Source organism: Zootermopsis nevadensis, unplaced genomic scaffold, assembly GCF_977971745.1.
Source record: "Zootermopsis nevadensis isolate Lab colony 2312 unplaced genomic scaffold, Znev_1.0 Znev_ptg000003l, whole genome shotgun sequence".
NCBI lineage: Eukaryota > Metazoa > Arthropoda > Insecta > Blattodea > Termopsidae > Zootermopsis > Zootermopsis nevadensis.
In genome coordinates this window covers 13553935-13568522 of record NW_028259135.1, presented here as the reverse complement: position 1 = coordinate 13568522, position 14588 = coordinate 13553935, and the positions used below count along the sequence as shown (strand labels likewise).

At 41.1% G+C, this 14588-nt stretch overlaps 1 protein-coding gene and 1 non-coding gene across 10 annotated transcripts in view; one reads left to right on the top strand and one right to left on the bottom strand.

The window, feature by feature from the left end:
* Positions 1-404: 404 nt before the first annotated feature.
* TRNAY-GUA (transfer RNA tyrosine (anticodon GUA)) lies at positions 405-508 on the bottom strand. Its single transcript has 2 exons — positions 472-508; positions 405-440 (listed from the first exon to the last, which is right to left on the bottom strand). It is a non-coding gene; the product is annotated as a tRNA-Tyr (tRNA).
* Positions 509-737: 229 nt separating this feature from the next.
* Positions 738-14588, top strand: part of tty (tweety) — a 33643-nt gene continuing 19792 nt past the window's right edge. For 3 of the 9 annotated variants that reach the window (XM_022059032.2, XM_022059076.2, XM_022059069.2), the window contains exons 1-2: positions 738-839; positions 13231-13474. In XM_022059032.2, the coding sequence (XP_021914724.1) occupies positions 13322-13474 (153 nt within the window). In that variant the 5' untranslated portion in view covers positions 738-839; positions 13231-13321. Of the gene's footprint in view, positions 840-10191; positions 10347-11885; positions 11907-11951; positions 12056-12239; positions 12288-12937; positions 13064-13230; positions 13475-14588 lie in introns of those variants that run through there. The other 6 variants (XM_087342571.1, XM_087342573.1, XM_022059041.2 and 3 more) reach the window with 6 other exon arrangements.

Below are 14588 nucleotides of genomic sequence, written 5' to 3'. Positions count from 1 at the left end.
CCAGAACTCTTCATCCTGATGGTTGCTCTTTGAAGCAAGAAAGAAGTCACTCTGAAGTGGGTTTGTACTAACTAGTAACAAATTAACAAATACTTTCGCGGGCTAGATTACAAGTGGTCGCGTGTTGCCAGTTGGACCATGCTGAGTTAGATAAAGAAAAATATGATTTTTAATAGTGACCAAATAATTTATGCAAGGTCAAATTTATTTAAACAGTGATTCTGTCTCATCCTTCATTCTCTTATATATGGGACTAGTGGCCTAGACTTATCCAGACTACACAGTACTAAAACTCCAGTATTATTAGAAAATGCTGCCGTGATCTCACAGTAATCTGAAGGAAAAAAGTAATGCGAAGAATTGGAGTAAATGAAAAATATTTATGGAGGGGAGGAAAAAAAAATTCCTCCGGGCCGGATTTGAACCAGCGACCTATGGATTACAACTTATCGTCTCTATCCTCCGTTACTACTACAGTCCACCGCTCTACCAACTGAGCTACCAGAGGACGTTGTAAAATATGAAGTATACTGTATAATGTATAACTCCTATTGTAATTTAACATTTTTTTTCAATATTATATAGCGTAATTGCTGTAACTACAATATTTTATACGATTATGCGTATTCACTTTTATAATAATACAACATTATTTTATTTTTATAGCTTGGAAGATAGCTTCTTACAAGCTGTACCACGTGATGCAGAATGGCTGTTCTTATTGGTCGTAAGTGCGCGCCGCTGGCAGTCCGTTCGTGATCCGAGGACAGTTTGCTTGAGATTAGCTCGTGAGTCGTGTGTGTTAGTGTTTTGTGCCTGTAATTTTGACTGAAACTGAGGTAAGTTATTTTGAAATTCCTATAAAAATATTCATAACTTTTGAAACGTAGTTTTAGCATTTGTGATTTTCGGAAGAAAGAGCATTCCGTAAACAGCTCACTCTGTGAAACGCATTGACAGAAAGATGGTCATCTGTAGAACGGGGTAGTCACGTTACACGCTTCAAATTCTAGTCCATACAATTTATTCTAGTTTACTTGCAATCCGCAGTCTTCGAAATCGATTTGCAAAACTTTGCCGTTTCGAAAATACGTTGTTAAAATGCATTTTTATAACAACCTCTTTTTCTTTTTTTATAGTCATGACGTTGGAATTATGCTCATCTTATCGTGTTTACGTATGACTACATTACCCGTTGCAAACATAAACTTTTAAGTGTATGCATTATGAAAGCTTGTAATGGTCGAGACGTAGTAGCAACATCGTAGCATGCATGTGAGATCGTAGGTGTTAATGTTGGATGGATTGATTGTTGTTCCCCATCCCTTCTGACTAGTTGCCCGGTTGTTGTAAAAGGTCCTAACGGAATAGCTAAATTAAGAAATCAATGGGACCGTGGGGGTTGAGGGTGACGGGTGCGGGTGGGAGAACTTAGGCTGCTTTTACTACCATTACTCCAACTGCTTTACTGGGGTGCTTGGGAAGGGGTGCCATTCGCCTTATGGACCTGGGTTGCCATAGCAACATTCCCTTTCCCTCCCCGTTTTCTGTAGTACTCTCCTTCATTCCATCCTGGTTCGATATTTGTTTTCCACAACACATACGACAGTTCGCTGATATATACCGAACCTATGATATCTCGGTCGCCTTATTACCGTGTCCCCTGCCGTATCCAATTAATAAACCCACTAGGTACAGTGTCTTCCTATCTGAATTAGAACTTGTCCTGCCCCCACGGCGTGTGGGGTGTGCGAACGGGCTTCCGTCGGGCGGTAAACCCGGGCGGGAGCAGGCTGCAACAGAGATCGACGTCCTGGGCGATCGATTGTTAGGGGATTCTGCATGTAGAGCCACGCCTTTACCTCCGCAAACACAAGCCCTTTCTCTTAAATACCCGTCTGTCTTCCAGCTATTATTGAAACCACAGTTATGGGGCTCATAGCATCAACCAGCGAGTACTGTTAAATATTGGACATTTCCGGGCAATGCTAACCTTGCTTCGAAAGAGTCATTGACTATAATTGCTCTTTCAAAGCAAGGTTGGCGACGAAACGAACGACTGTTCCATTGATGCCGTGGCTGTGTCACGTGAATACATCGTCTGCTGTACAGCAGTATATCCGGCTTTCGATTGTTGGCGTACCCCGTGTTTCGTCATAAAATGTGTGGCATTTTTCTTGCGAAATACAGTTTGTCAACTTATACACTCTTGTTGGATGACGACTTCTGTTATGCAGTTTCCCCGCCCCCTGTAGCACGCGTAGCCGTCATTTTTACGCAGAAGTTACCGGAGTCATGGAATCTTGGCACTAAAATGTGCATTTGTAAATTAATATGTGAAGTCAGACATAAAGAAACTGAAGATATATGTAATGAGACAGAAATATAATAAATTGTTTTAATGTGTTAAGAGTGTAACGAAATATATTCTTCAGAAGGAGCCGGTTATAAATTTATTGAATAAATGCAATGGATAAATTGAAGGTTAGGGTTCTCATGGCAGTGAAGATGTCGGCCTCCGAAGTCGTTTATTCTTTTCACGTTTTTCGGCTAAAATTATTTCGTTTGCCATCTTTTATTTTTGGTGACGAGACGTGGACGTTGGTTATGTTAGCGACTGCGTATGATAGGGTCCTACTTCGTTTCTCCCTTCCTACATGTTCTGAAATTGTTACGCGGAGTGACTCAGATACTATTAAGTTGAATCGTGACCGTTTCTGTCAGTTGCTCTGGCAGTTCAGATCGAAATATTACGAGGACTGAAACGAGCTCAGTCTTTGCTTTCATTTCTAAAATTTTGGTGTCTTCGTGACTCTTCGACAATTTCAAACAAACAGAGCGACTTGTAATTAATGCAGCGCGCTCTACATCGCAGTGATGTCTGTCCCTTTAGTACATCCTAATTCATTAGCGCGATCCCCGTGAGCCTCAGGAATCGTGACACATTAATTTTATATTAATTTAATAAATTACTCCTGAAAACAAAAACAAAAAAACCTAGAGCCAAACAACATTGGTTTGTAGAATTGTGTGTGATAGCACGTCTACGAAACAGTTTTATTGGAACCAGTTGTGCCTTCCGTGAAAGCAAGTTTGTTTCGAATTTTCGAATTTTTGTTTTAACATTTCGTAGTGTTGAAACGTCGCAGCTATTTTGAATTAAATTACGAAAGGTGGCCAGAAATGGCTATTTTCACTGGCAATGTTTAATGACAGTGTTTTTTTTATTGAAAACAAACTGTTTTATCTAAGTGATATAAACTTACCTGAGGAAGAATGCAGTTTGGAATTAATGATTTGTTGTCAGGTGACAGCTGATAAAGATCTGCGTAAGATACAGTCCAGGCAGCAAGGAAACTAGCAAATCGCCAAGTAAATGAGCTGATGTGATGGAAAGATGTTGAAAACAGTAAATGAAATACCACGCGCACTTTACAAAGCCTGTGTAGGCAGAAAAGTGGTTCTGTACTGACTAAAGATGACGATGTTCTTGGCTAGACTGTGTTTTCATTTCTGCTCAAGTGCTCATGTGTTCCATTACGAAAAGTGCACTCCCTGTTCAGACAGGTTATATCTCGCTTTTAGCATTCAAAGGGTTTGGCGCACGCCTTGTTTCTGAGCATCTGTTATATGGGACTTCCGGCACTGAGACCTTTTTTTTTTTTTTTTTTTTTCAAGATGGTGCCGCAAGTAGCGGAACTGTGTTGTTTATCAAGTTCTCTGCTGTGGCAGGAAGCACGAGAGATCTGGCTATACAAGCCTAAGCAGAAATAGTCGAGTTTCGTTTTGAATCTCCTCAGGGTTTAAATCGTAACGCCAACTTGACGTTAGTACTGTTTAATCTTGGACTGTAAATTCGTAATAGAGCGTCGATAACTGCGCCTTCTTTGACGAAATTCGACAACATCTGTATTAATTTTATGGTTTACTACTGCACATAGACTAAACTTTTCCAGTATCTCAGACAAAAACGAAATAATGAATTGGAAAGGAAGGAAGTGGTAGTGGCCAATTTAAGGCCCTATCCCGGTATTTTCCTGGAGGGACTGAGGATTACCACGAAAATCCTGTCGGGTTAGCCCGTCTCCGGCCGAGATTTGAACGCGGGACCTCCAGAATACGAAGTAGCCGAGTAGTCTGGTTTACTGACATTTCAGAGGTACTTGTTGTTTCCATCATCAGGGCGATAAAAAATGTCGAGGCATGTAAAAATCACTCTTTCCCGATAAAAATGCGTAATCTAACAGATCTGGCGACCACACCTGCGTGTGATGTGCATGTCGTCACTGCTCTGACACACAGCTGACTATGACGTAAGCGTGGGGAACTCTGATGAGTGTGAAAGCCGTCGTCCCCTGTACCGCTACCAAGGTAAATGTTTGTGACCAGGCTCGGAAGTAGTGTTTATTAAACGCACGCGTCTTGCAAGCGAGAGTAGGGGCACTCCATTGCGTATTTAACAACGATACATTTGTGACAACGCAGCTTCGAATGCGGTTTGAATTGTGAGTGCAAAGATAGCTGTCGTGGTCTGTTTCTTATATGAACCCACTTTTTGCCTGGAAGGACTAGGAAAAGCCACAGAAACGTCTCTGGTCAGCAACTTTCCCAGCCTTAATTCGAAGTCTGTTTTGAGTTTTCCTAATTGAAGCCTTTAAACTTTTCAATGTCATTCGAAAGTCATTTTTTCAAACGCATTTTTCCGCCCATCTGTAGGAATCTGAGTGAACATATTTATGTCCGTTTGAGGTCATGGATGGGTCAACGTCATGTCATAGTCACGACAAAGTCAGTCCATGGGTTTTGCGAGTAGAGGCTTTTAGAATTCTCAAGGTCATTCAAAGGTGATTTTTTGAAACGTATATGTCTGCCGATCATTAGGGATCTTGATGATCATACTCATGTCAGTTTGGGGTCACAGACAGGTCTGTGTTATGTCAAGGTGATAAGAATATCAGTCCGAGGGTTGGACGAATGGAGGCCTTTTAATTTTCTAGGTCATTCGGCATTCATTTTTTTTCAAACGCTTGTTTCTGTCGATCTGCAAGAACTTGAATGACCATATTGATGTCAGTTTGAGGTCATGGATGGGTCAACGTTACCTCGAGATCACGATAAGTTCAGTCCAAGGTTTTGAGGAATGTAGGCCTTTGAATTTCCCAAGCTCATTTCATGAAAATTTATTCTCACTGTTATATCTACGTAACTGCATTAATGTCTGTGAGCTTACTCATGTTTTCTTGAAGCCACTCAAGAGGTGATAATAGGGGGAGGGGGCAGAGGGAGAACGGAGCACCAGGATAAGAAGTGCCTCAGTAACCTTCACCATTACTGGTCAGTGATTTCAACATTCACTGGGTGACTGACTTGAACTTCGACCTATCGACCCGCTAGGTAGCTTTTAGTTTCAAGTAATTAACCAGGGATTTTAACCCTCGGCCCGCTGTTCTTTTTTCGATCCTCGTATATTTGTTGTGTCGTCTGGTTGCAAGCTCAGTCCCACTTATCTCTGTGAGGAACTATGCGACATAATGTAAAGCAAAAGCAAGGCTGTCCCGCCATACGCGAGACAGTGGGGAGGTGAAGCTCGTACTCTTTATTAACCTCGGCACTAGGTGGATGTGAGTGGTCAGCGGGACACCCCGGCCGTGCTTTACCCACGGGTGGGGACCACGGTATACATTGTATAGGAGGCTGGGTGGGCCCCAGAGCCAGCCGTTCTGGACCCAGAGGCTGGAAGAAAAATCCTCTTAGAGCAGCAAATCAAGAACTGGGACGCGTCTCACGTTGGAACACTCCAAGGTCCTCGCAGGCAACAGGCACTTCTGTTTCGTAGGCCCTTCGGTGGATATATTTTTATGGGTGTATATTTTTCTCGGGGTAGATTGGTGATCAGAATTATATGTGCCTATCCTTACTAAAAATATATTTTTTTCAAGAGGAGATCTTTGTTACAAGTTTTATCATACAAGTAAAGAAAATGTCAAATATAATTTCGTATGCCCTAGGCACAGTGGCTATTGGATAATACAGTCGTGCTCGGAGGGATGCATGCGAATCCATATATTTATTTTTTAAACTCTTAAGTCTTGATATAAATATCCAATTTGAACAACACTATGTAAATTATTCAGTGCATAATTGTTTTAAATTTGCATGCGTGCTTTAAAATTATCTTTTGGGTTGTGATCTTGGTTATTACGTCGTGTAGGTTTGTTGGTGGCCACTAGCGTTTCGGGTGATCTTATAACCTCCATCTCCAGAGTTTATACTTTCGAAACTTCGATTATGTATTGGAGATTGCCATGTAATTATACGTCACGAGAAGCTGATCTCTTTGGCTTAGACAAGGTAGAAGTATTCATGGATCTACTTACAGATATGAAACGGGTGCTTTATCACGAAAACTCCGTTTGAGGACAGGTGACCCAGACGACCAGAGGAAGTTGAATGACCGACCAGCGACAGTGCGTGACTGCAGCTGCCGGTATTAAAACCGCGTATCTCGGGGTGCATACTCCCAGAAAACACGTCAAGACTTTCCGTGTTGATGGATAATTTAAAAATATAAACCTGCAATGAAAATCCCGTCCTTTGGCGTTCAATCGTAATATTCTTAGAACTTTCAAAATAAAATCCAGAGCATTCCTCCCAGGAAAAGTATTATTCTCAGTGAACTGGTCGGCAACAGAGGGTTATGTTTCGCCAGAGGTTCTGACTATTTCGGGGCACAATATTACTAATGAAATTGTTTTTCCATTGTAGTTTTTCAAACGACCTGCAGAGCTATAATCAATTCCACCACGCACTCAGAAGTTATGTGCCGATTACTGTGAAATATAGATAAAGCTGATTGTGACGTGTTGAGTTCTTATCAGCATGGTCCTCGTGGGATGGCAACGTTAAGTTACGATTGAAGGAACGTCTTAGCATTTTGAAGAACGAAGGGGACCTAACTTCAGTCACGGGTTGAAAACCACTTATTCAAATGTAGTTGTATGTCTACAGTACAGAATTTCACAGCATGTGCTACAAAGGCTTGATGTTCCACAATGTTCTAACTGTCTTGAAGGAATTGAGAATAATGTTAATGTATCGGCTTCCCAGTACCCCTTTGCTCTTCGAAAATTCCAGCTTCTCGAGAAACAAAAGAACGAGGCGAAGAAGAAATGGGAAAATTTGAAGCTGCAGCGAGATGACTGTTCAACAAATATAAACATCCTTTGCTCCCCTTTGTGAAACATATCTCAGAAGCAAGTAAGCGGGAAAAGATAACGATATCTAAGCGTCTAAAGTCGTTAGAAATATGTCGTGGTTGGGGAAAATCCGATTAGCCAAGAAGGTTATGAGAAGTATCTGGAAATTTATTTACGTAATATGGCCCCGTGTCCCGTAACTTTGGATCGGCCGGTCGATTTTCGGCCAAACTTTCACTGTTGAATTGCTTATGACATCTCTGAGACAATGAGTACAAAACGTCCCTCAAGAGTTGCACACTTTCGAATTATTTTCGAGCAGGATAGCCTGTTGCAGATTCTGTTTCCAGAGTTTTGGTCTGTCTGTCTGTCTGTCTGTGCAGTAGGAAAGTGTTGGTCGCTGTTAGACCGCTGGCAATGTAAAAACTCAAGCGTACTATCTCTTCAGCATAAATTTATCTTATTACTGATAGTCTAAGAAACAGAACAACTAGCTAATTGCAATCGAATGCATTTTGGTGAATATATAAATGCCTAAATACAAACTTTTTCCTGTCTTCTCTACTGATTCAGTTATTTGTCGTGAACTGACTGTTGGCAGAACATAATAGACGCAGAGCCTTGACTTCGTATTGCAAACTGTTCAAATATTGCGATGTACAGCCTGCGATATTTTCGATGTCTGGTTGGTGATAATTTTTTTTAAGATTAATTTTTGTGCTGCATTAAATCGTATTATATTCGTTAATTACGCAAAGATAACTAATGATTCTAAATTTTTAAATGTTACTTTTCAACAAAAATGTGTTTCAAATGAAAACAAGGCTTCGTACCAGGAAGAATCATAGAATAAGAAAATTAATTTAACGCTGTACAAAAAAGGCGTATTAGAGGCAAGGCCAGATTTCATTGTTTGATTCAGTGCCGGTTTTATGCTATGGGAGCCATAAAGTATGTTGACTGCCCTGTTCACTGACGATATACAAGAACAGCAGCAGCGTTCATGAATGAGGCCGGAACACCTTTGTGCTCCGTCTATTGTCACAGCACAGCAATCGATTTCTTCGCACTTTTGGGTCGTGGCGAGGCGGGGTTACTGATAACAAAATTTCCTTCGGAGTGGAACACTTAAATTTAGGAAGGATCGAACTGGAATGTTGACGCGTGGCCCAAAGCAGTGTTTGGCTCCTGAGATTGGTATCCTGGGTTCTAACGCCTTGCAGACCTATGAGTAGATTCCAACGTTTCGAAGGGACACACTGCCTCCATCTTCAGGGCTGTTCCTCCGAAACACTTTTTGTCAACAAGTCCACAATGCGTCGCATTTCATTATGGATCTTCCGTCCTGTGAAGAAATCGCACTTTATAGACTCCCAAACAAAAGGTAGATTGCAGAATGCCACGGACACAGTATATCGATTCGTAGCCAAATCCATAAAAGCAACGAGTTTTTGTTCCAGGCATGTTCCTTGAGCTGTCAGGGTGACTGTACCTTCGATAACGACAGAAGAATTATCCCCTTTTTGCGTTAAAATGAGTCGTTTACGCTTCGTTTCCGGAATATGACTGCCGAGTTCCGAGAAGGAATTGTCGTGGTAGCTATTTCTTCCGTTTCGTGACCAGGTCGTGTTGTGCGTCAACGACAATCGACCCGGTCTTTGTTAGCTCTAGTGCGCATTGTAAAGGAATACTAAGAACTCCGTTAAATTAACAGTAGGTAGTTATGACCCATCGCCCAAATGTCTCTTTGACCTGTCCCGCAAGCAAGGAGAAGTATTTCAATTATTGAACGCGACAGTGCGGCCACAACTAGCAGACCTCACCGTCAACCCCTCAAGTTCCTTCATTACTTATTTATTGTTGTAATCGTCGTTGCCATTAAAAATGTGATTCATGTCAAAAAGTGGGGTTCGCAGTGGCCGCGCGGTCTGAGGCGTGGGCCTTGTGTCACTGGGACCGTGGGTTCGAATCCCACTCAAGGCATTTATGTTTGTCCGCGTCTCTCTGTGTTCTGCTGTCCTGTAAAGGTACAATTTGGCTGCACGCGACAGAGACAAGCGACCGAGGCAGGCGACAGAGACGGGAGACGGACACATCGCAGCTTGTCGCCACACACTTCTGAGGTGACGACCGAGACATGCGGCAAAGTGTTTGTTTTCTTTGTTTTGTTGAGACATACGTGCACATATTCTGTGAAAAATAAGTACAAAAATGCTTCTAAAAAGGTTACTCCAAGAAGATGATGTGTTGCGAAAGAAACAAAGAAAACCTATGAGTTCAATATTCAAAACCAGACGCGAAGAAGGATCTTTCTGTCGGTGGTCAGTGGTCGGTTTTCTGCTACTAATTCTACCAATTGCTCATCTTGGTCACCAGTAAATTTAATTTCTGCCATTATTTTACTCAACAACACACGTGCTGCCTGAGCCCGTCGCGAGACACTACTGGTCCGAGAGCGGTCTCCTGTGTTTTGTCTCTGTCTCGCGCTCGTAATTGTACTTCATACGATTGTACAGAGAGCAGACAGGAAGCGACCAGTCTCGGTCTCGTAACTCTGTCGCCTGCCTCGGTCGCTTGTCTCTGTCGCGTGCAGCCAAATTGTACCTTAAATAGGTAGAGGCCTTGCGACGGGCCGATCCCTCGTCCAAGGAGTCCTACCGAATGTCTAATAGATCAAAACCAACGAAATAGTTGGGACCCGCAGATGCTGAAGGCACTGAAGAACGGGTCGTTCCCAGTATATCAAAAAGTAATATTGATTTATTTTAAAAATTAAATGAAACTCAAACCAGGAACGTAGAGCGCGCCTCTAGACGATGACAGCTGTTTGGAGCGAGAGGGGTGGTAGCTGTTAGGTGGAGTGGGGGAAATATATAGATTCTTTTGTTAACTGAACTGTAGTTGAATCATGAAATGAAGTTCGTTTCAAATTGTGCTGAAGGCGGAGGGAATGGCAACATTCAACAGTTAATGAGATTGTGTTTTGGCTAACAGACTTGGTATTACAGGGCTGATTGACGCTGTAGAATAAAATAACAGGTTTTATTAGCCAGTTGACTGCCATTGCGAAGCGTTAACTTGTGTTCGATAACGCGGTGGTTTTATTGTGAATTTTTTTAGTACGGGTAAAAGCGTTATTTTGGTTTAGAGGTAATTTTTCTTATCTGTTGAACTCAGATTTTCAGTAGTAATGTTATAAAATGTGTAGTGTGACTAAGAGAAGAAAATAAATTGAGGATGTTCGACGAGAGAGTGCTAATGAGAGTAATTGTGCCTGACACAGAGAAAGTGACAGGAGGGTGGATTAGGGGAAATAAGAATGGTTCTGGAAGTACAGGTTGCCGGGGCGAGGACTAGATTTATCTAGCTCCGAATAAACTGTTGTGCCAGGGTGTTGTGAATAAGATAGGGAATTAGTTGACCATCATTTCCCAGGAGAAACTTTACTCCATGCTGATAGTTTGAAAAGTTAAACCAATAAAATATATCTACTCTTTCGTTATTTGTACAGCGAAGTTTCACTGTCTCTTATTTAAAATTTACATGGCATTATTATTTACTAGGATTGACAGATGCCACGGTGGTCTAGCGGTTAGAACGCTGGCCTTGTAATCCTGGGGTCTCGGGTTTGATTCCCGGCGGTGCCCGAATTTATAACTTGTGTTGGGCAAGGCCGTGGTCTAGGCATCACGGAGTTTTCCTCCGGGGGCTTCCCCGGTTTCTCCGTGGTATCCGAACAATTACTCCATTCACACACAGAAGAAGGCAATGGCAAACCACTTCTGGATCATCTGCCAAGAACTTATATGAACAGGTCCCAGTCCGAGAAAAGGATGGAAGGATCCTGTTCATATGGACCTGTCGCCAGACAGAACACTAAATAATAAATAGGATTGACAGAATGTTATTGGCTTCTTGGTAGTTGACATTGTTAGAGAAATTTGTAAGAACAGTAACTAAAATATTGCCTTCAGTCTGTTATCATTTTGTCGATATAATTTATCTATGGCCACTGTATCCATAATGTGCAAAAATGTATTGCCTGTGTTTTATGGAATTATTAAACACTGTGTTAATGGAAACAGGAAAGGTGTGTATTTGAGTATATTGACCGAATTAGAAGACTGTCAGATTGACTAATTGGTTTTATTAGTGAATGAATGTCCGGCCAATAATGCTGGCTGCCAGCTGCTCATGTGAGCTGTGTGATCACACGTCTGATTGATTGCATCCTCGTGCGCTGTGTACCAGAGCACGCCGCTGTGAGCTCCTTGCGCTCTCAAGTGTGATATGGTGGCCTTTGTGATCCCAAGCCTTGTGCATGCCAAGCTGCAAGTTCATTCTAAAAGACGAGTTTCATGACTGAACGAACTGTTTTGTGGTTTCTCTCGGTCAACCTGAGGGGCAGGGGGGGTAACAGTGAAAAAATGGGACATTGGATTCGAAGGCAGGAGTGATAAGGTTAGCGATCAAAGGTTACGCTGAACATTTCAGGCTTTGTCGAGATTTTTGTACCTGCCCCGTCCCAGAAACAGATGAGATAACTCCTTACAGACTTGGCATCCGATATGTTTGTACAGCTCCTCAAATTCTAAAATAATCTCATATCTTAGAGCGTCGTTAACTTATTCGTTCAAAGATTACGGGCGTTCATGTACTTTGTCGACGTAAAAGTGTCAGATCATACATAACGGGCATTTGATGACGCATGTACGTGTTAGTGATAAGATAGTCGGGGCAAATTGTAAATAGATACGGTATGATTCAGGCTTAGATGAAAGGAAGTCGTGCTTAGGTTGGGAATGCGCAACATAGTTGAAGATATTCAGTCAGGTGAAATGGTCCTCAGCTCGGGCCGGGTAACATTTTAAAATTTTTGGCCTGTGCAGATCTACAGAATGGAATGTTGTTAATTGTATAGTACTTTAAGTAACGACACATACTACAAAAATGCGATTTTGTTTAAAAAATAAAATTGATATGAACTTAATATTTTTGTATCAACGTACCAGTTTACTTGTTACTATCCAAATGGTGTTATGTACTTTATGTATTAAAAAAATACAAAGAGCGTAAACTGACGCACCGTGGGTAGGTTATGTTTGTCCGTCAGCATGTTTCGTCTCTGAAACTACCGAAACAATTTAGATGAATTTTGGTTTTTGGGGTTTTGTTTAAAAGTTGGCAAGGAAATTAATTTTTCGCGCGTATTGTTCATGTATAATTCATATTTTACGTGAAACTAAAATCGAATTTTGTAACATTTAACCAAAACGGCTGTTTGTGCAGGACGTTAGTACGTTATATAAAATGTGGAACTCTTTAAAACTTATAATTATTAATTTCGGATGTGGTGAATAGTTAGGAACAACAGTTTGATTTATTTGTGGTTTATTTAACAAAGCTGCCAGTAGTTCAGACTACTGTGTATAGTGTCAGGTGACAGGATGATTTGTGAGTAATGAATTGGAAAGGATGTGAAAGGAAATGGTTATGGCCTAATTTAAGGTACTGCCCCAGAATTTGTCAGGAGTGATTGAGTAAAATCTCTGGCAGGGTAGCCAGTCTTTGTTGGGCTGTGATTTGAACCAGAGACTTCTTGAATACGAAGTGACAACCACTTGACTGTGTTGCAGCATTCAGTGAATATTTAAAACAGTGCAAGGGAAAATAATATATGCAAGCAGTGCTGTATCTATAGTGTAAATAGCTTTACAACAGTAGATTTGTTGCCAAAACAGATTAACATCAAGGTCGATTACATGTGCAGAGTAACAAGGAACGCATTTACAAGATAGGTGCTCCATTGAAGCAGTGGTGAAGGCTTTGGCCTAGTTAGTAGCATGCCTCCAGACATTAAAATTTAGGTATATAAAAGAAGAAATATTTTACTGTATAACAATTGAAGAATAATATAATAAAAATGTTAAATGAAGGTCTTTCAATACAATACAGCAATAATAACAATTTTTACATGGAGGAGTGTTGTTGTTAAAGGACTTTTGCCACTGTAATGAAGTATACTTTTCTGTAGTTGTAGGTGGCCAGGATGAAGACATAAGGAGCAGTATGGTGTGCGATACAGTATATCCCTCACAGCAACTTTTATAGTACAAGCAGTCACGATGCAGCCACACGCTCAGACCATGCATCAGCTGGACAGTGATGCGTACTATCCACCACCGCTGGCATATTTCTTTCACGCATTCCCCCATCTTAATATCACCTGTCATCCTGTCAATTCAACCTTTGACCCTGACAGTAGTATTTACCTTGAGGTAAGTTCTCATTAAAGATGTCTTCTGGGATGTCATGTAGTCTTAGAAATTGACTGGCATTTCAGAGGTGTGTACTGCCTCCTTCATCAGGGCTACTCATCACCCTGAGAGACAAGGCAGTAAGAACCTTTGAAATGTCAGTCAGTTTTTATGAGACTATGTGGTGCAACATCCCTGAAGACAGTCAGCTTCTTACGTACCACCATGATAACCTGAAATCTTGCTAAATTCCCAGTAGTATAATTGAATCTAATATGTGTTTTTTATTTTTCTGTCAGTGCTCAGTGGTGTGCCATATGGTCGCTGTTTTTCATAAGGCAAACAAATGTAAATGCTGATAGCAGTTATTGGAATACACAGATTTAAACAGGGATAAGTGTGTTTCAGGGGTTTTTTTTAAATTAACCCTGAACAAATTGGCAATACTCCTCATTTCTCCATACCTTTCTCACATATAAGTACTGTGCACCTTTGTTTTTAACAAAATAACCATTTTAGATAATGTCATCAGTTGGAGCTTTATGAAAGTGGGGATTGTGATTGACCAATGTGAATCTGTTATTTAATTTAATGCAGAATAGTTTAATTTAAGTAGTGTTCGTAGCTAATTCTGAAGTGACATTCCAGCATTTGCTTGGAGGGCCTAAGGAAAACCACAGTAACTTCCAAGCCATGATTCAAACTGAGTATGAAACAGGAATGCTAGCCACTTGACTGTGATGTTTGGTAGGTCCAGTGTTCCTTTGTGTGGTCTGCAACTGTTGTGTAAGAACAGACATTATATGATATACGGAAACTGGCAGTCAGTGATGAACTGTATTTTACCCTTATTTTCCTGTATTATTTCATCAAAGTTGGGTTGACTGCAGACTTCTCTTGTTCTGCTGAATTAGATAACAGCTTAACTGGACCTCGCTCACCCACTGTCTCACTTTCTCACTCTGGTAAGAGCAGGATGTCATGTGACACTGACAGAAGGCTAGTAGCCACAAGCTACTGTGCCCCATACAGGATGCTTAAAAGTTTTTCTTTGTATCTTTTAAACTTGACCCTTATTAAAGGTTAATGATCTTCACAGATGTTTTATCACTATTAAACAACACACATTTGACAC